At 38.4% G+C, this 21,155-nt stretch overlaps 2 protein-coding genes across 3 annotated transcripts in view; both read left to right on the top strand.

The window, feature by feature from the left end:
• Nucleotides 1–12,108, top strand: part of UTP20 (UTP20 small subunit processome component) — a 116,845-nt gene extending 104,737 nt beyond the window's left edge. For both annotated transcript variants that reach the window (XM_037846286.1, XM_037846285.1), the window contains exons 53-62: nucleotides 972–1,041; nucleotides 1,175–1,357; nucleotides 3,484–3,615; nucleotides 4,117–4,249; nucleotides 5,799–5,986; nucleotides 6,729–6,800; nucleotides 9,119–9,397; nucleotides 9,682–9,808; nucleotides 11,014–11,159; nucleotides 11,440–12,108. In XM_037846286.1, the coding sequence (XP_037702214.1) occupies nucleotides 972–1,041; nucleotides 1,175–1,357; nucleotides 3,484–3,615; nucleotides 4,117–4,249; nucleotides 5,799–5,986; nucleotides 6,729–6,800; nucleotides 9,119–9,397; nucleotides 9,682–9,808; nucleotides 11,014–11,159; nucleotides 11,440–11,595 (1,486 nt within the window). In that variant the 3' untranslated portion in view covers nucleotides 11,596–12,108. The remainder of the gene's footprint in view (nucleotides 1–971; nucleotides 1,042–1,174; nucleotides 1,358–3,483; nucleotides 3,616–4,116; nucleotides 4,250–5,798; nucleotides 5,987–6,728; nucleotides 6,801–9,118; nucleotides 9,398–9,681; nucleotides 9,809–11,013; nucleotides 11,160–11,439) is intronic.
• Nucleotides 251–800, top strand: LOC119541926 (60S ribosomal protein L32). The gene has a single exon (XM_037846287.1). The coding sequence runs from the start codon at nucleotides 310–312 to the stop codon at nucleotides 715–717; it is 408 nt and encodes a 135-aa protein (XP_037702215.1). The 5' UTR covers nucleotides 251–309; the 3' UTR covers nucleotides 718–800.
• Nucleotides 12,109–21,155: the final 9,047 nt, after the last annotated feature.

The raw sequence follows: 21,155 nt of genomic DNA, 5'->3' as shown, positions 1-21,155 counted from the left end.
AGGGATCATTTCTTCTTTCCTTTTAATATGGCATGCTGTCTTGAAAAGGACAGAGCCTAAAAATAATGGTATATCCTCTGGTGATGCTGTTGTATAAATTGTTAGCTTGATGATCGAATCTTTTGCTTGGCTTTATATGGCAGTTCTCTAAGTTTCAATCCAGTCTTATAAACTTTGTACTATTAACTTTATGCTATTATAATAGTTTAGACTATTAATTATCATTAGCTAGTGGAATGTTAAAAACTAACAATTTTGCTCTTCCTCGGCGCTGCCCACGGAGGTGGCAGCCATCTCCTACCCGGCATCATGGCTGCCCTCAGACCCCTCGTAAAGCCCAAGATCGTCAAAAAGAGGACCAAGAAGTTTATCCGGCACCAGTCAGACCGATACGTCAAAATTAAGCGTAACTGGAGGAAACCCCGAGGCATTGACAACAGGGTGCGGAGAAGATTCAAGGGCCAGATCTTGATGCCCAACATTGGTTATGGGAGCAACAAGAAAACGAAGCACATGCTACCCAGTGGCTTCCGCAAGTTCCTGGTCCACAATGTCAAGGAGCTGGAAGTGCTGCTGATGTGCAACAAATCTTACTGTGCTGAGATTGCTCACAATGTTTCTTCCAAGAACCGCAAAGCCATCGTGGAACGAGCAGCCCAGCTGGCCATCAGAGTCACCAACCCCAATGCCCGACTGCGCAGCGAAGAAAATGAATAGACAGCTGGTGTGCAAGTTGTATTTGTGTGAAATAAAACCATAAAAAGTCAAAAAAAAAAAAAAAACTAACAATTTTACATTTATAACTGCGCAATAGTTGATAGATACGTAAAGCATTAAAACTGAAAACTAGGGTGCTTTCCTTTTTTTAAGAAATAGATTGACAGCTTAATATAAGATTTTTTTTTTTTTTTTTTGAAATTATTGGTAACTTTAAAAGATACTAACAAGTCCATCTGATGTTCTTGCCCTAGTTATGAACACGAGACTGGGAGAGAGTCCACCTTGGAAATGATAGCATATCTCTTTGAAACATTCCCTCAGGTATTTTGAGGCACAAAAACAAGCTCTTCACATGTGTTTCCCCCTAAGCACTGAAACCCTGTGGTCCTTTCTTGTTAGTGCATCTGTGAGAATCCCAATCTTAGTGTGCTCATAAAGTCCTCTTTCCTCTTAGGGACTGCTCCATGAGAACTGCGGAATGTTCTTTATTCCTCTTTGTCTAATGATGGTGAATGATGACTCTGCTGTGTGCAAAAAGATGGCATCCCTGACAATCAAATCCTTGCTCAGTAAAATCAACCTTGAGAAAAAAGATTGGCTGTTTGATATGGTCATCACCTGGTTTGGAGCAAAAAAGGTCATATTTCAGTGACAGCTCTTAGCTGGTGTTTATAATTTAATGAATACATATTATACATTGTTGAATTCATTTTTTTTTTTAATTCAGTTTTATTGAAATATATTCACAAACCATACAGTCATCCATGGTATACAATCAACTGTTCACAGTATGATCATATAGTTATGCGTTCATCACCACAATCTATTTCTGAACATTTTCCTTACATCAGAAAGAATCAGAATAAGAATAAAAAATAAAAGTGAAAAGAGAATACCCAAACCATCCCCCATCCCAGCCTATTTGTCATTTAGTTTTTACTCCCATTTTTCTACTGATTTTTTTCAATTTTTTAACTTTGTTTATCAAAAAATTAAAAACAAACAGGCAAACAACAACCAAAAAACCCCACAACATTTAAAGCAAAGCAATGGATTAAGGAAAACAAATAACCTAAAATAACTACTTTGCTTCCAATATGTTCCTACCATACCCCAAGAAAATTAATAAACCCTGTCCAAACAGAGGAGTAAGAAAAACAAATAATCTAAAATAACTACATTGCTTCCAACATGTTCCTACCATACCCCAAGAAAATTAACAACCCCTAAGAAAACAAAGGAATAAGAGAAAAAAAAACCTAAAATAACTCTATTGCTTCCAACATGATCTTACTATATCCAAGAAAGTTTACAAACCATAATCATTCCTGAGCATTCCCATAACATTGAGATTACCCTCCATAGTTTATCTGTTCTTATTAGATTATCATTCCCCCTCCACTAATTGGTATCTCTAGGTCCCCTACATTCTACAGTATAAAACATTGTACATTTTTCACAGAATTCACATTAGTGGTAACATACAATATCTCTCTTTTTGTGCCTGGCTTATTTTGCTCAGCATTATGTCTTTTTTTTTTTTCTTTTTTTAATCTTCATTTTATTGAGATATATTCATATACCACGCAGTCATACAAAACAAATCGTACTTTCGATTGTTCACAGTACCATTACATAGTTGTACATTCATCACCCAAATCAATCCCTGACACCTTCATTAGCACACACACAAGAATAACAAGAATAATAATTAGAGTGAAAAGGAGCAATTGAAGTAAAAAAGAACACTGGGTACCTTTGTCTGTTTGTTTCCTTCCCCTATTTTTCTACTCATCCATCCATAAACTAGACAAAGTGAAGTGTGGTCCTTATGGCTTTCCCAATCCCATTGTCACCCCTCATAAGCTACATTTTTATACAACTGTCTTCGAGATTCATGGGTTCTGGGTTGTAGTTTGATAGTTACAGGTATCCACCACCAGCTACCCCAATTCTTTAGAACCTAAAAAGAGTTGTCTAAAGTGTGCATAAGAGTGCCCACCAGAGTGACCTCTCGGCTCCTTTTGGATTCTCTCTGCCACTGAAGCTTATTTCATTTGTTGAATTCATTTTTACCCAAAGTGGAAATAGATTTATCATTTTTATCTGATTGTACAGATAATATATTCTTATAGTAAAATTTCAGAAAATATAAGAAGCTATAGAAAGCAACATAAAAATCACCCATATTCCTACCACAGTATTGTTTGACAAGTATTCTACTGCATGGATTTATCATGATTTACTCTACCACCCCCCTATTGATGAATACCTTTGTTTCCAATTTTGCTTGTCTAATTCCTTGAATATGATATTTATCAGTCATAGTATCTACTTGCTCACTCTGCCATCATCATCTCTGGCTCATCTTTATGGAATATAAACAACACATTTCCTATATTAGTGACTAACTTGTTGTATGCCCACTTAATTGAGGGGAGAAAATAAAACTTTTTCTGGTTTTTTGTTTTGTATTTTTTAAATAGAAAAAAATTTATTAAAGTGCTCCGTGGATAATAATGAATGCCACTTTTTTTTGTTTAAATGTTATTCTTGGGTATGAAGATTTCTCCACATTTTTCATGTCTGCCCTAAAGCCTCCTTATTTTATTGATTTCTAGCATCCTCCTAAAGAAATATTTTTGTTGTCCCCGAATGTTGAGAATAGTAATTCTCACCTTCATTTTACAATTTTGTTAACAGTCTCCTCTCCCAGGATATGTTCAATTGTGGTATTTTCTTGTGGTGGTTTCTTTTTGGTAGAGCTTGAATAGACAACTGGCTGCCCTGATCTGTGGCTTATTTGTGGAAAGTGAAGGAGTTGCTTTTCAGAAGAGACTTGGAACTCTTTTTCCTATCATTGAAAGAGAAATCAATCCCGAGAATTTTCAAGATGTGAGTAATTTGCAATGAAATAAACTTTTGCTAACTTTTACAGTTTTATGTGAGGTGGTGTAGTTAATAGATTAAATATTCTTTGCATTCAAAAAAATTTTCTTTATTAATAAAAGCAAGAATTCAGTGCAGTTGGAGCTTCTTTTGAAAATAGGGTTAAAGTAAATTAACTTTCATAGTGTATGAAGATCAGTGGTTCCCACCCTGGAGTGATTTTGTCCCCCAGGGGACATGTGGCAATGCCTGGAGACACTTTTGTTAATCACAACTGGGGAACTGGGGGAGTGGACAGGCCACTGGCATCTAGTGGGTAGAAGCCAAGGATGCTGCTAAGCATCCTACAGTGCACAGTACATCCCCACAACAAAGAATTATTTGGTTCAAAGTGTCAGTAGTATCATGGTTGAGAACCCTAGTGCAGATTTACATACCAGAGTAAAAATGTCCATCAAATGGTTTCAAAGTTTTGTCTTAATTGATTTACATCCGTATCGTTTTTAGATAATGGAAGAGACTGAAGAAAAAGCTGCAGATCGCCTTCTGTTCAGTTTTCTTATACTGATAAGTAAGCTCATTAAGGAATGTAATATTGTTCAATTGACCAAACCCTCTGAGATTTTGAGTAAAATCTGGAGTAAGTATTTCTTTTTCATTTAAATCTAATAACAAACATGTTAGTCATGATAACATTAGTGAAAACAGATTTAGGAGTGGGAAATAAGAATATGAACTCTTAAGGAAGTATATAATGTCTGTGAGAAAAAAATTTAAAGAGCCCTTTCAGAGTGATTACAATGGAAATTTTCTGGGAAAAAAAATTATATTTTTGACTTCATAAGTAATGACTTCATAAGGGATACCTTTCATTTAAAATAAATAATTATTGGGGGGAAGGGGGAGGAAAATAATTTTCCGAAGTCCCACTTCCTACCTGAAGATAATTTGGTATATAATTCCATCCCGTCTTTTTTTTAAATAGGCATAGGTTTTTTGAAGAAATTGCATAGTTCCATATAAACTTTTATATTGTTTGTTTATATCTAATTAAGTATATTCCAGTATTATAACAAACTTAGTCGATAGCCTTTTAAATAGCTGTATAATAAATAGTCTGTCATATAAATGTCTCATAATTTACTAAACTATTTCACTTCTATGGGACATCTAAGTTATTATTTACTACTTTTTAAATGAAAAGTAAGATCCCAGTTTTTTTTTTTTTTTAACATACTCAATTTTGATTAGTCTGTGGAAAATAGACATTGGAATGAGTGCTTGAAGTAGTCCCCCAAGTTTAAGAACCAGAACTTCCAATTATGTGAGAAATAATGTAATTGTTGCTCTTTGACCTATTCTGGTATGGCTCTGCTGAAACATGGCTAGGTTATTAAAAGGTTTCATATATAGCAAAAGTAAAATCATGTTCTTAAAGCATAGCAGCATAGACTAAAACTCAGATACAACATGGTTAATCCAGAATTTTAATCCTGTTCTCCAGTACCCATGTTATAAGGCTTTTCCACTCTGCTTTCCAGATTTGACATATCGAGAATGGTGGTATAGCCTTATGCTTAAGAGAGCTTTGAGGACGGATTGAGCTGGGACCCAGTTCTGGCTGTATCTTTCACAGCTTGTCAAGTCACTCAACCTCTGTGGAACATTGGTTTCCTTATCTGTAAAATGGAAATGACCTTTCCACCCCTGAATTGTTGTGAGGTGTAATGCAACACACTTATTCTTGGATCTGGCGCTTAAATGATGGCTTTCCAGTCAGCTACTTGGAGCCACCACTTTCAGTAGTTAGAAGTAACAAATGTGTATCCTTATTCGTATTTACAACACTTAATTTAGCGACTGTAACTGTTAATGCCACCTTATTAACAGTTGAATCTGAATCTGAAACTAGTTCTTGTGGAATTCAGCCTCTATTTCGGTTTACTCGTACCCCTTCTGTGTCATTTGCCACATAAGGTGTTGCTTTTCTAGCTGTTTCTAGTGTCTCCCCAGCCCACCACTCCCCTAGATCTTTGTGAGCTTCTTCGAAGCAGGACTGTTTTGTTTATGTTTCTATTGCCAACTCCAAGCATATAATAGGTATTCAATAAATGCCAAATATAGTCAAATTTACCACCACAGAATCAGGAACGCGGTGGGATGTCTGAAATGCCTTTTGGTTCCCTTAGGCCATGTGCACTGTCACCTGAGACATCCGCACAGCTGGGTGTGGCTTACTGCAGCCCAGATTTTTGGATTGCTCTTTGCCTCTTGCCAACCAGAGGAGCTTGTTGGAGAATGGTCTGCCAAAAAGACTAAAAAGAAACTCTCGCAACCTGTAGCAGTCAGGTTTCTGACAAGTGATCTGGACCAAAAGGTAAGGTTTCTCTAAAATCTTTTCCTTCCCTCATGACCTATGTGAGGGGGTTCATTGTGGTTCACATAACCGTCTTGGAGCTGGCCGTCTGTGGAAACTCTTCCAACCGGCAACTTGTTGAACATGTGAATCAGCAGGAGTTTTAATAACTCAAGTGAGGTCGTCCTAAAGGCCAGGACTCTTCAAAGATGCGTTTTAGACCCTCAGACTAGTCTGACTTTTGGTTTGCTTGTTAGCATGTTACTCTTTATATGTATAAAGTTCTTTATCAATATTGGGAAATTATATTTATACTCTCTAGCAGTAAATGACATCATAGTCATGAAAATGTTAGGTAGGGGTCATGTTGTATCCTTCTCTGATTTCCTAGGGTTTGGCACAATGTCTGGCTCATCGTGGGGACTCCATAAATATTGAAAGAAGGGAAGATGGAAAGGAAGAAAAGAGAAAGGAAAAAAAATTGAACACTGCAAAGTGCTCTGCTAATAATCTAGAGGATTATTATCTGTTCCTCCCCAAACTTGAAAGTGTCCCTTTTCTTTGGGGTGAGATGCTGGAGAGGGGGAGAAGGAACCAGTTACACAGTTTTTGGTCATGAACCTTCTCTCTCCATGTCTACAGAGGTGGTCATTCAGAGCAAAATCTAGTATCTCATTGGGTATTGTGGTTTGTGTTTTGGAGTTTAAAAAACCAATTAGAAATGTCCTATGTTGTGTCTGCAATGTCCATTTTCTTTTTGCAGATGAGAAGTATCTCTCTAGCCTCTTGCCATCAGTTGCATTCCAAATTCTTGGATCAGTCTCTGGGAGAGCAGGTAAGAATTATAATCCTCCCAGTATAATAGAAGGGAACTATTCTACCAACAATGTGGGGATAGGCTCATATTTTGATATTTGTTTGAGGGTTTCTTCAGCCTACTTCAATGCTTGGAGTTAGATGAACTGTAAACATACGGTCAAATGTACTTTCAGGTATACGCATCTACGCATGTTGGGATTACTCTTGGCTCCCTTGTAAATTCCTGGTAAAGATGATGGAGCGGGAGGCTGGCTGTTAACCTTTTCACATTCAGCCCGAACAGAGCTACTCCACGTTGTGACTGATGCTCTCAAGAGCATGTTTGGTTGATCAATTGCATGATTTTTTTTTTTCCTGTTAAACTGTATTTATTTCCTCCCTTACCCTTGGAGGTTAAAGAGAACACAAAAAATAATGCTCATGTTACAGCATGATCTGAGAATTGTCTATGCTTAACAGGAGGCAGATGAAAATTGTTATGTATTTTCATATTATAAAATAAAACTATAAATAAAACATAAATATAGAAAAGGAACTTATAAATATACAGTAAATATAAATTACTTTTTTAAATTCATTTTTATTGAGATATATTCACATACCATGCATACATACAAAGCATACATTCATTTGTTCACAGTACCATTATATAGTTGTGCATTCATCACCAAAATTAATTTTTGAACATTTTCATTACCACACATGCAAAAATAATAAGAATAAAAATTAAAGTGAAAAAGAACAATTAAAGTAAAAAAGAACACTGGGTGCCTTTTTTTTTTTGCCCCCATTTTTCTACTCATCCATCTATACACTGGACAAAGGGGAGTGTGATATATATAGCTTTCCCAATCACAATAAATTACTTTTGAATGACTGGTCTCCTGCTCCTTTTTATTTTTTCTGCTTTTGATAGCGAGTTGAGCTAGTAGATGATGAACCATCGTGGATATGGGATTTGGCTATGAGCAGGGCTTGTGATCACATCTCTCATGAGTCATTATGGGCAAGATGGAGCAATGAAGATAAAATAATGGGTACACTCAAAATCAGTTGAGTGCCTTTATCTAAAGAGTGGTCTCAAGTGGCATGCCATAAATACTGATATTTCCGTCAGTTTTTAAAATGAAGATATAACATACTTCATGATATGGTAGGGTCAGGAAAGGCATGGATAGTGATTTCAGTGGTTGGCAAAGTGGGGCCACAGAAATCCCACCAGGCTGGACAGTGGGTCAAGTCTCACACAGTATCCATTTTAATAGAGACAATATAAAATGTTCTACTCTTAGACTTAACAGATCATACAAACTCCCAGCATGGGGAAGGGATTTACTAGTACTGACCCAGGAGGAAAGGAATTAGAGATTCTAGTTCACTGTAATCTTTGGGTGACTTAATAATGTGAAGTGGCTTGCCAAAGGGGAGAAAGGCCTCTAGACTTGGGGTTGCATTCATGAAGACCAAGCTTGCCGAAAGAGATTATAATCTTGGCATATTATCTAGGCATCAACCCTTGCTGGCCAGGCTAGCCCTGGGGCAGCGTGTGGGTTTCTGAATACTACAGTTGACAAATGCTAGCGTGTCTGGCAGAGCAGCCAGGACAGTGAAGGAACCCCAAACCTATTTGGTTTCTTCCTTCACCTAATGGGTGTGAAATACCAACCTCAGACTTCACAGGTGTCACAGGATTAGAGATGTAGTAGATAGGTGCATTATTATAACACTGCAGCCATCCTCTGGGCTCTTCAAAGTAACTGAACTGGTAGGATATGGGGAGAAAGGATCTCAGTTTTAAGGACTTGAGCTTGAATTCTCAAGACCTTTGAATCCTGGCTGACCACTCACATTATCTTTGAGTAACTTGTTTAATATCTCTGAGCCTCAGTATTCTCTCCTGACAGTAGTACCTGATGGGGATATTTTAAGGTTGAATTGATACGCTGTATATAAAGCAACTAGTCAGTGCTCAATAAATGAAATTCTTACTATTTTCATGAGGAATGGTTGAAAGAATTTAATGGAGAGGGAATGAAAGCTCTGTTTAAAAATATAAACAGATGGTCAGGAATGAAATTATTTACTTTATTCTGTGCTACATAAAGAGTAGGACTGGGCCAAATGGATAAAAGTTACCTGGAGATGGGTTTGGGTACACTATAAGGAAGAACTTGAGAATTATCAAGAAATTGGGGTATCATCAATTTAGTAACGTAATACCCAATTGTTTGTTTTTATTTTCTCATTGTAGAATACCTATTTTAGCTTCTCCTTTACCAAGCCATATATATTTCAAAGTCAAAGTCCTAATCCTCTCCTTTGTTTTCTTTGAAGGTTGTTAAGAATTTGTTGTTTGTTGCCAAAGTTTTGTATTTACTGGTACCTGATTCTGAGGATAAGCAAGATGAGACAGAAGGAGGCATGGAAGAACAAGAAGCTTTAGGAGATGGTGTGGCCAAAGAGGAACCGGATGAAAAGGTGGACTCTGACAAAGACGAGAACGAAGAGGCAAAGGAAGAGCCGCGCAAGCCAGCCACGCTGCTGTGGTTGATCCAAAGGTTGTCCCGGATGGCAAAGCTGGAAGCTGCTTACTCGCCTCGAAACCCATTAAAGGTGCGATTGATGTGGAGAATGACCGAAAGTTGTCATTAAACGTAGCTCCATTGTAGCTTTATTTTCATAAACCGAGATTAAGGAGCACTTTAGAAAAGTATTTTACTTGCATTCATGATCCTCCCAAGGAAAACTGCCTGTAAAAACATTACCTTTTTAACACAAAACTGCAGCAATATTTGTCCCAAAATATATTGAACCTGGTTTTTCAAAATTAACTAAGTAGTTGTATAATTGCAAGTATAAGAAAAACATTTCAGGTGAAAAACTCTCTGTACTTTCAGAGAACATGCATCTTTAAATTCCTTGGAGCCATAGCAATGGATCTTGGAATAGACAAGATAAAACCGTATCTCCCAATGATCATAGCTCCTTTGTTTCGAGAACTGAACAACACGTATTCTGAACAAGGTAACCCGCCTCCCTTCTCCTGAATATTTTCACTTTAGGAGCCATGACATCTTTCCTGAATGCTTCCTTCTTCCATTCTCTCCTCACTGCCACCCAGACTGTTTTTAGGAAAGAAAACTTGTTAGGCATCAAGACAATTGAGAACAAACGAAACTTTTTTGTATTATATTTGTCTGCCCTCTCATCCATGTTTTCTCATGGCTAAGAGTGAATGTTTTCTGCCCTAAAAGATAATGTTTTACCCTTAAGCATAAATATTCAAAGAAAACTATAGTTTGGGTGGTTTTAAATCTCATAGTACTATGAACTAGTAATGAGTTATGCATAAAATGTTGTTTAATTCTCCTCTGAAGTATTATAAGATGAAAATATATGCAGTATTATTTTTGCATTAAATAGTTTTTAGTTTAATATAGTATTTTTTCCCAGTTTTCTTTTTCCTTGCCTGGTACATTCAGTACATATCCCTCACAGATCCTAATCGTCTCTGTTGAATTTAATAGAAAAAGAGGGAATTAGGGTTTGGAAAAAGAGGAAGTAAAATGGATGTTAAGACAATTTAAAAATAAATGAAGTAGACGTCAAAGCAGGTACCGTTTTAGTCATACAACTTCAAGGAAAAGTTGAGTCAATATATTTAAACTGAGGGCTGTTAGAGAGGAAAAAGCAAAGGTGAAGAAGGTTGGGCCTGATGACATAACCAGGTTCTGGTCTGCGTTAATTCTCATTCAGCCAACATTTATGGAGCACCTAATACTTACTGGGCATCAGTGCAATCTAAGACCACTGTGGCATCTTTGATCCCAACCAAGGTTCTTGTGGGCAGAGCTAAGCCTCTGTGACCTGTGGATTTGGAAGGGGTTGGAGAGACGCTCTGCACAGAGCTGATCAGGTTAATAAAGGTAACCCAAAATATTTCTACCAGTTCTCAAGTTACTCTGGTGTCTTCAGAGCTAGAATTCTGCTGGAAAGTGGATGTCCTGGCCTCTGTCTCTAGTTGCATCCTGGATGAGATGGAGGCTGGGAGTGCTGCTTGTGCCTCCCATCCCAGAAACAGGCCAGTTTTAGATCAGTGTTTAATGTTGAAGAGATAAACGTGATGATGATGCATGAGTTCAGATTTTGTATGTAGTTGATTTTGTTGTCATTAAATGTGCCCTTTCTTGTGTGACTATCTCTGATCATTATTTTCTGTGTGTGCTTAGACCCTTTACTGAAGAATCTATCCCAGGAAATCATAGAACTACTCAAAAAGCTGGTTGGGCTCGAGAGCTTCTCATTAGCCTTTGCCTCTGTGCAGAAACAAGCTAATGAGAAAAGGGCACTCCGGAAAAAGAGGAAGGCTTTGGAGGTAAGTTTGCTCTTCGAAAATGTGGCATGTCACTAGGCTTAATAACTGGTTTTAACCATGTATGTATCTGGCACACAGAAAGGAAGGAGGGATTGGTTCTGTTGGAGAGATGGGGACTTTATAGCTGGGGCTTTTTCCCAGATTGCAGATTTTCTTTAATGGGCTTGAATTGCATTCATGATGTTAAAAAATGAACACAGTACAGTACATTTCCATATTTGATTTTTATTGGTTTAACAACACTTAAAAAGTAATATAAAATTTCTGTTCTTTTTCCAAGTTTGTGACTAACCCTGATATTGCTGCCAAGAAAAAGCTGAAGAAACATAAAAATAAAAGTGAAGCAAAGAAGAGAAAAATAGAGTTCCTGCGTCCAGGCTATAAGGCAAAGAGACAAAAAAGCCACAGTCTGAAAGATTTAGCAATGGTGGAGTAAAGTGCTCCCTGTGCTGAGACCCAAGCAGTGATTAACATCCAATGTCTCAACTCTCCCAAAGCAGAAACTTTCCGGTGTATTCTGCTAGTCTGAAATCACATCTGTTTTTATTGGTTATATAAATTTAAGTTAAAGTTTGGCATAGATTGTATAATATACAGTTTAATTTAATCATGCTTGTATTTTTTTTAAATTAAAACATGCCTAAAACATTTCATACTACTGCTATATCTTCACTGTCTAAAATGCATGTGATATTAGCAATATAGAGTTTAAAAATGTAACAAAAGATACGGTTTATTACAGCAAGTGTGATGGTTTGGAAGCTTTATGGACCCCTGAAAATTATGTTCTTAGAGTTGACCCATTTCTGTGAGTGTAAACCTGTTGTGGGTGAGACCTTTTGAGTAGGTTATTTCAGTTAAGGCATGCCCCAGTTAATCCTCTTACTGGAGTTCTTTGTAAATGGGATGGATACAGAGAGAGACACAGAGTGAAAGCCTTAGAGCCAGAAGCCGAAAGCAATGAAACCCAGAAGAGAAGGGAGAGATCAACAGATGCAGCCATGTGCCTTAGCATATGACAGAGGAGTCCAGGATCACTGGCATGCAGTCTTTGGGGAGAAAGCATTGCCTTGATGTTGCCTTAATTTGAACATTTTCACAGCTTCAGAACTGTAAGCTTATGAATTAATAAATTCCTATGGTAAAAGCCAACCCATTTTATGGTATCTGCATTTTGGCAGCTTTAACAAACTAAAACAGCAAGAAAAAATGTAAAAGAGATTAGGAATCAGTCTAACAAAAGATGTGCAATACCTTTCTGGAGGGAAATTATAAAACATTATCAAAAGACGTTGAGGGAGATCTGCACAAATGAAGTAGTACAACCATGTCCATGTATAGCAAGATTCAGTATCATAAGACATATGTTCTTCCCAAGTTGATCCCAGTGGTTAAATACGAATCTCAGCAAAATCCAAAGAGTTCTTCATATTAACCTCAAAAGCTAATTATAAAACTGATGTGGAGAAAAATAAGCCAAGAATCACTATGACACTTAAAAGGGAGAACAAGGTGGGGGACTTGGCCCTGTCCGATAACAAAAAGAAGGCACAAAATTGCTGTCTATAGAGGGAACATGTAATAAATTCTACTACATTAAAATTAAGATCTACACAAACTGGGATATGACATATACCCATATATAGTCAGACAAGGTATTTTATAATGGACCATGAATCAATAAAGATAACCCAGTAGAAAATTGGCAAAGGAAAGGAATAGGCATTGCATAGAAGAAACAAATGATGCTGAAACATGAAAAGGCATTCACCTGGAGTTAATCTTTAGCTGATATGGCTGTACCAGTTCTTACATAAAGTATTTAGGTAATGGTTACTAAGAAATCTGTGATTGTTTGAAGCTGTATGTACCCCAGAAAAGATCATGTTCAGGAAAGATCAGCTAATCCATTCCTTGGGTGTAAACCTATTAGGGGTGTGGATGCATTGTACGTTGGCTCTTTTGGTGAGTAGGGTCTTAAGTTGAGATGTGACCCACCTCATTCAGTGTAGGTTTTAATCCTCTTACTAGATTCCTTTATAAGAGGTTAAAAGACAAGAGAAAAGACAGAGAAGCTTAGCGAGAAGGACTCACAGAAGATAAGAAAGACAGAAGCTAAAAGAGAAACATGTAGAAACTCAGGGAGGAAGTCACTGAAGCCAGAAGCTGGAAGCAAGGAAACCCGGGAGAGACCAGAGGATGCACCTTGTGCCTTCTCATTTGACAAGAGCTGAGGATACCAGAAGCCTGTCTTCAGGGTCCAGGTATCGCCCTGATGATGCTTTGATTTGGACATTTTCACAGCCTCAGAATTGCAAACTTGTAAGTTAATAAATCCCCATTGTGAAAGCTAATCCATTTCTGGTATATTGCATTTCATCAGCTTTAGCAAACTAAAACCTCCCAAGTGCCACCCTGGCTGCCTGGGTTACTAGATTCCAAAATCTCCCCATGATCTAGAAGTTCAGGTATTAACAGAATAACAGGGAGTCTTCTGCACCAGCTATGGCTAATTGTTAAACACTTCGAATATCACTCCTGTGTTCAATCTTGTTAGTAATCTGGAAAATCCAGTTAACACCAGAAGGAGATTCCATTTTGAACCCATCAGATTGATAAGGCTGACAATACCAAGTGTTGGCAAGCCTGGTGAAGCAATGGGAACTTTTTTTTTTTTTTAAATAACAGCTTTATTTCGATGTAATTCACATACCATACAATCCACCCATTTGAAATGTGCAAGTGAACAGCTTTTAGTATACTCACAGAGTCCATGCAGTTGCAATGGGAACTCTTATAAACCACTTTGGAAAACATTTTTGCATTATCTTTTAAATGTGAAGATGGGTACAACTATCCCTCTGCTAGCAAAACTTAAAAGCATGAATCCAAAGATGCTTACCAGAATGTTTTCAGACCGCTGATAAAAGTCAAGAACTAGAAGCTATCTCAATGTCCATTCACAAGAGAATGGATAAATAAAATGGTGGTATATTCATACACTAAAAGACAATACAGTAGTGAAAATCAGCTAGTTACACTCATCAATATTGATTCTAGAAACAATGTTGAGTGAAGAAAAGCAAGTCATTGAAGAATAAATATAGTTAATACCACTGGAATAAATGGGAAAGCTTGCAGATACAGATATGGGTATATATGTGATAAATCTACAGAGGAAACCAAGGGAATGATTTTAAAACGTTCAAAGTAGTGGGTTGTATCTCTGGAAAGGAATAAGACTGAGGAGGAAGCACATAAATGGGGCAAGGAGCTTCAATTTTTCTATAATGTTCTATATCTTAGATTTGGTTTTCATATCATTATGCTTCATTACTTCTGTCTACGTTACATACATTATATTGTGTGCATCAAATAATTCATAATGGAAATATATTTTTAAAATGTGTGGTCTAAACCACTATATTATCATACAAGGAAATAGTGGTTTCTTTGAAACTTTTAGTAAGCACATTTAAGGTTGAGTTTTACCATACTTTCAGAAGTGACTAAAGCAGTTTTTGTGGTTTACTCACATGGTGTCTTTTGCCTCACTCTACCCCTGATGTGGAAATACTCTTTAATGCCTAAATATATTTGGAAGAGAGCGAGCTCCCATCCTATGAGCCAGGTGCTTTGCATATATTCTGCTTAATCCTAGTAGCCTGAGAGATTCCTAAAATTGGTTCCTATTTTACAGATGAGGAATCCGACGTTCAGATTAAATAATTTGCCCAAGGGATGTAGGCTGCAGCTGGCAGAATCAGGATTCAAAGCCCATGCTCTTTCAATTTGTAACTATGGTGTTAGAATTTTATAGCATGTGGCATAGGAATCAAATGTCAAACATTCACTTAAGCATCTGTGCTCTGATGTAGCTTGTGTCTCAAACTGGAACACTCACACTTCCAAGGGTTCTGTAATATGCCACAAGCATAAAGCTGGGCTATCTTGGAAGACTTAATTGATTCTGAGTGATTTAAAAACATTTATTAAAACATGTACCAAAAAGTAGGAAGCAAAGTTTTCATGATTTTTAAAGAAGAATTTGCAGGCCACTTCGGGCCATACTCCCCTGCATAAAGTATTTACTTACCTCCATTTTAGGAATTCTTGGCTGAAAAGTTTGAGAACCATTACAGATCAGCTTCATCAGACCTTCCAGGTAAACGCCTTATGACCAATGGCTTCCTCATGATCTGACTTACCATGTGTTGGAAGTTTGGTTGATTTTCAACAAACAAAACATTTTCAGTTAAACTTGGCAGTGCCCAGTCAGGGGCTGGGAGCAGCCTGTGGAAGCTTGGCCTCAGTGGTGGATCCGGAAGAGCAGCAGCTAGGATGCTCAGTCAGTTGTGCTCCTACAGCAGATCTGAGCACTACATTTTCCTGGCCACCACTTTGCAAACCCCTCTTAAATGTGATTGAACCAAAGAGAGACGACTACAGTGAAAAAGAGATTTGAAATTTGGGGAGAAAATGAAGGCCATTGGAATAGTGGTAATTGACTTAGGAACTTCAGTGCCTGCCAAACACCTGGGAGTGACAACATCTGGAGGCACCTGTATGGAAAAAGGTGGGGACAGAAAAGGACCTAAAATGAGTCAGCTGCTAAAGCCACAAATTCCCTCACCAACCCTGCTTAGCCCAGCTGACCCTCCTTTTCCAGGAGACCAGGGAAGTTACAGACCCAGGAAAATCGGGCTTGCTGGAGGCAGAGGGTAGACAGGTTGAAAAGGAGGACTAAACGAAAGTACATTCTGAATTGTGGGATTCTCTGTTACTCTGAAAGCCAGTAAGAAAAAGGACCCTTCCTCCACCACCCGCTTTTCTCTGGTCCCTGAAAAAGACCTTCATACACTAACATTTGGGAAACCCTCAATAAAAAAAGCCACATCACTGCCTGATTACCAGCAGCGAAGCCTTTAAGTTACTAAGACCCACTGCACGAACAGAACCTCCACAAATGTCAATGACTACCACTTAAAAATGGGGAACCAAGAATTTCCAGACATTTGAGCAATGCCTTCAACAGGAAGATCAATATAACAGGATGTTATGAAAAACAAACAAATTTCTTAGAAATTAAAAATATAATTGCCTAAATAAAAACAGTTTAAGGGTTGGGATATAAATCTGGTTCTTGGCAGGAGGGGAGGGGAGCAAAAAGGCCAAAATGAAGAAAATAGGAGAGAAGTTTTTTAAAAATTCAGTTGTAGAAAGAAAATGGAAGGAGAAAGTATTAAATAAAGAAACTTTACATAAACCAAAAGAAAGGACACAAGTCTGCTGTCAGAGAAGAATGCTGTTTCAGTCTCCTTGGCTGCTTAAGCAAATATGCAATGGGTTGGCTTAAACAGTGGGAATTTAATGGCTCACAGATCTCAGGCTAAGAAAAGTCCAAATCAAGGCATCATCAAGGCAATGCTTTCTTCCCAAAGACTATCTGAATTTCATTCTGCTTATAAAGGACTCCAGTAATAAATAGGACTAAGACCCATCCTGATTGGGCTGGACCACACCTGAACTGAAATAACCTCCTACTTACAGGTTCACACCCACAAGAATGGACTGAGTTTAAGAACCTGTTTCTCTGGGGTACATACAGCTCTCAACTACCACAAACGCCAGTCTCATTAGGTGCCAAAAGCAGACAAAAGGATTCAGTGCATCAGAGCAAGACAGTTATTGGTCACAGCACAACCAATAACCAGGAGCACTGGCATGGCAGCACTGGCTTCCCAGCCTCCAATGAGCCTGGATGTCAGTTCCAGATGCAACAAGTTGTGTGGCAATTATGGAACCCAGGGCTAAGTGCTCAGCCTCTTTTATGGCAAGTGGTAAGCAAGCCAGTGCCCCTCCTCAGGGAGCGGGTGGTCCCACAGTCATCACAGTGTGGTCTCCGTGGCCTCCTTAATTGCTATTTAACTAACTATGGAAATGCCTCAGGGTCAGAGGATGGTTAGGCCCTGCAGTTTGACACACTCAGCAAGGACATGCAGGGATACTCTGGGCTCATGGCAGACTACCTTGCCCTATAATCCACCCCTCGGTTCCACAAGTTATTGACTGAACTCAGATTTGCACATGAGCATGCGACTCTATGAGCAACTTAAATTAGACACACAAAGGCTGGGACCAAATCCATACTTCAGATAGCAATTAACTTCCTTTCTTAAGGAAGGCATGTGTGGATTCTTCCATCTGATGGATAGTATTAGTTCAAACACAAGAGGTGTTGTTGAATGACCATCCATACACCTTCCTTTCCAGCCAAGATGTAGTCTATGGCCAGTCTATTATCTATTTACAACCCATGCAAAAGAGTTTAGGTTGTGCTGCTGACCTTATAGGCCTTGTGGCATCTCACTGACTCTGATATCTATCGTGAAGGGGAGGTTTCTGACCACTGTCTCAAGGTGTGGACTTGAGATGCCAGGGCACACTACTATCTGGAACCAGCCATGTGTGGTATCCCCCAGGCGGGGCAGCCTGGGGCAGCCCTCTTGACCTGGGGCCCAACGGGAACATGGTCCAAGGGATGGTGTCATTGCCAGTAATTACAAAGGGCAATCCACAGGCCAAAAAGCAACTTTCATTCCCAATGGAAAGACATTCTTTGGCCTCCTCTCTTCCACATACAAACATATAACCCAAAGGGCATAGGTGACTCCAGTCAGGAGTTTGTTAAACCTGATTTGGGTCAGTTAACGTTGATTTGGTTAAACCATGTGGGCATTGCCACCAAGTAGTTGCAGTCTTGGCTATATATGGCATAACCCATGCCCATTCAGGTCATAGGAGAAGCACATGAATTCGTAGCAGACTGAAACCAGGTCGCACCAGTCTGTGTTTGTTCATGTACAAGGGGAGTCCATGTTCAGGACCTGCCATTGATAGTGTCAGCACAGCAGAATAGTTCAGGGCCAGTTGGTCCACATGAGTTTTTCTGTTCTCATACCTCATGGGTCAGATTACCAGACAAAGCTGCTTCTTGACTCAGGCACTCCATGTAATTGTTCTGCCAGCCTGCAGTACTGGATCCAGAAGACAAAGAAAGCAGTTACTCATGCCCCCTTCCCCACACCTCTCAGGATCTAAGGTTCAGATGCTGGGGTTGTTGCTCTCTCTCCATGGCCACATATTCTGTTCTCATTCAGTAGCCACCCTCTCCCCTTGCCCCGCCACCCCCACCTGCACTCAGGCTGCCCAGACAGATCAAGAATCATCAGGACACAATTGCCAAAGTATCCATTCATCTGGTAGCAGCTGTACAAAGTTCACGTGTTTAGAAGCAGAACTTTTGTAAGACCTACCCAGCAAGAACAAAAATGCTGGTAGATACTACTTGCTGGATCTTACTTTTAATTTCCAGCTACATTAATTTTGTTTAAAAACAAGGAGACTAAATATCTACTTACTTGTACACATTTTCAGAGTTCTTTTTAAAAAGTCTAATTAAAGGATTATTGCAAATTGGAGACAGTTAACTCCATAAAACAGATCCAGGTTTTTCAAGTTCCTCAAGTAGCATTCAGTGGCATCTATAAAGGAACATTCTCAGAATAAATCCATTTTATGGAGTATTTGAACACACTTGTTCTCTCACCCTGGGTTCATCTTGTTGATGGAAAACACAGTATGTCTGGATCCTTCCCTCTCAGAGTCCGACTGTGAACTCTTTAATATAATAACTGAATCAAGCCCCTGTAAGCACAGCATGCTTACCAGAGTGAGATTTTTGAAATCCCTTTTTCATCCAGAGCTATATTCACCCACCTATTGTAACTACTTGAGCAGAGAAAAATTAGGAGGCTTGATAAAAATGCTAAGAATTTAGTACCAGGGAGATGATTTATTTTCCTTATAGTCCATAATCGTGATACAAATCCTATTTTTATTGTTAACTGTGGCATAATGTTGATGTCATATGTTGTCAGTCTGATGTGGCTCTTCCTTTCTAAATGACCTGTTAGTATACTGATTATATACTGACTTAGCCATGTGGCCTTGGAATGCTAAACAAAACATGAATGTACTGGTTGTAAATGTTCATATATTATACAGTACTGATATATATATATATAATGTATAGTATGATATATATATATACACACATATATACATACACACTTGAGGTTCTGATTAGAGAAAGATCTATAAATTGCTTATTTTTTATATAGATATTTTAAAAAGAAATAAAAAAATCATCAGGGCACAATACTTGAAAATGGTTAAAATGGAAAATTTCATGTTACTACAATTAAAAAAAAAATTGTTGGAGCACAATGGTAGAACTTGCAACAGCCTATGATGCCCCTTATCACTCTGCCCAAGTGGGCCACCATAGGGATACTCAGAGTTGACAAATTCTGTCAACTGATCGTTATTCTCATGGTCTGTAATGTACTACCCAACCACTGAAACCAGATGGTAGTAGAAGCAACAGGGTAACTGCTACCCTAACATGAAACCAGTCAGGCTTCCTTTAATCATCACAGCCTCCCACACAGGGACTCTGTTTATTAACAACCAATTTATTGGAGTCCTCCACATTGGGGAAGCAGATCTTCAAAACTTACCATTTTCCAAGGGAAGGACTAATCACTGTGGCTGTCATTCTGTCCGTTATACAACCAGTCTGCAGCAGCTACAGCCCTCAAGCTTTGAATAGCTTCCTTCATGGTATTCTATGGGATTTTGTCAGACTCAAGGAAGTCACCCTAGGTTATCCATAATGTTGTCATTAAAATGGAAATCCAAAGTAATATGCCATGTGGGGTCTGAGTCTGTCCCGATTGAATAGCAGGTTTAGTGGCTTGAAGCAGTGTGAGACAGCCTCATTGCTTCATTCACCCTTAGTCCATAAGGTTTCTTGTCCCCATGTCACTCAGACTCCCCAGTCTGTTGACCAAAGCACTCCTACCCTCCTCTTCCTCTCATGATAGGTCCACACTGTGGTATTCTGTCCAGGGACATGTTGCCCTCTAGGGATAGTCATAGTTGTCAAAACAGGGCTCAGTTATGCCTTCCTCTCTGATGGTGTTTGGGGTGTTCTCCCTGTCCCCTATCCTTTGGGAAAGCAAGCTACTAACATGGCACTTTTTGGGCTGCTTGTTTCAATCCAAAAGCTCGCTGCTCAGCCTATATCCATTGATTCAATTCATACCAATTATCAGGTAGGACAGTGCACTTATTCCACCACCACCATCTTTTGGGCAAGAACATTAGCTAAGGATCAAAGACCTAAATATAAGATCCAAAACTATAAAACACCTAGAAGAAAACATAGGGAAACATTTTCAGGACCTTGTGTTAGACAATGATTTATTAGACTTTACACCAAAAGCATGAACAATAAAATAAAAAAGATAAAGGGTACTTTGTCAAAATAAACTTTTGTGTATTAAAGAATTTTATCAATAAAGTAAAAAGACAACCTACAGAATAAGAGAAAATATTTGGAATCCATGTTTGATAAGGATGAATATCCTCTCTCTCTATATATAAAGAACTCCTACAACTCAATTTGACAGCAAAAAGACAACCCAATTAAGAAATGGGCAAGACTAGAATAAATATTTCTCCAAAATAGATACACAAATGGCCAATAAGCCTGTGAAAAGATGCTCAACATCATTCGCCATTAGGGAAATGCACATCAAAACCACGAGATACCATTTCATACCCACTGAAATCGTTATTTTAAAAACAGAAAATAACAATTGTTGGAGAGGATATGGAAAAATAGGAACCCTAGTAGATTGTTGATGAAAATGTAAAATAGTGCAGCTGCTGTGGAAAAGTTTGGCAGTTCCTCAGAAAGTACAGGCTTACCATATGACCTGGCAATCCCACTTATAGGTAGACACACAAAAAATTGAAAGCAGGGACTTTGATATTTGCACACTGATGTTCATAGCAGCATTATTCACAAATGCCAGAAGAAGGAAGCAACCCAAGTGTCTTATCATCAGATAATAAGTGGATAAACAA

This window comes from Choloepus didactylus, chromosome 8, assembly GCF_015220235.1.
Source record: "Choloepus didactylus isolate mChoDid1 chromosome 8, mChoDid1.pri, whole genome shotgun sequence".
In the NCBI taxonomy this organism is placed as follows: Eukaryota; Metazoa; Chordata; class Mammalia; order Pilosa; family Megalonychidae; genus Choloepus; species Choloepus didactylus.
This window is presented reverse-complemented; position numbering and strand designations above follow the sequence as displayed.

What these genes read in the sequence shown, in the direction of transcription:
- LOC119541926 (XM_037846287.1), top strand. Translation starts at nt 310, where the DNA reads ATGGCTGCCCTCAGACCCCTCGTAAAGCCCAAGATCGTCAAAAAGAGG.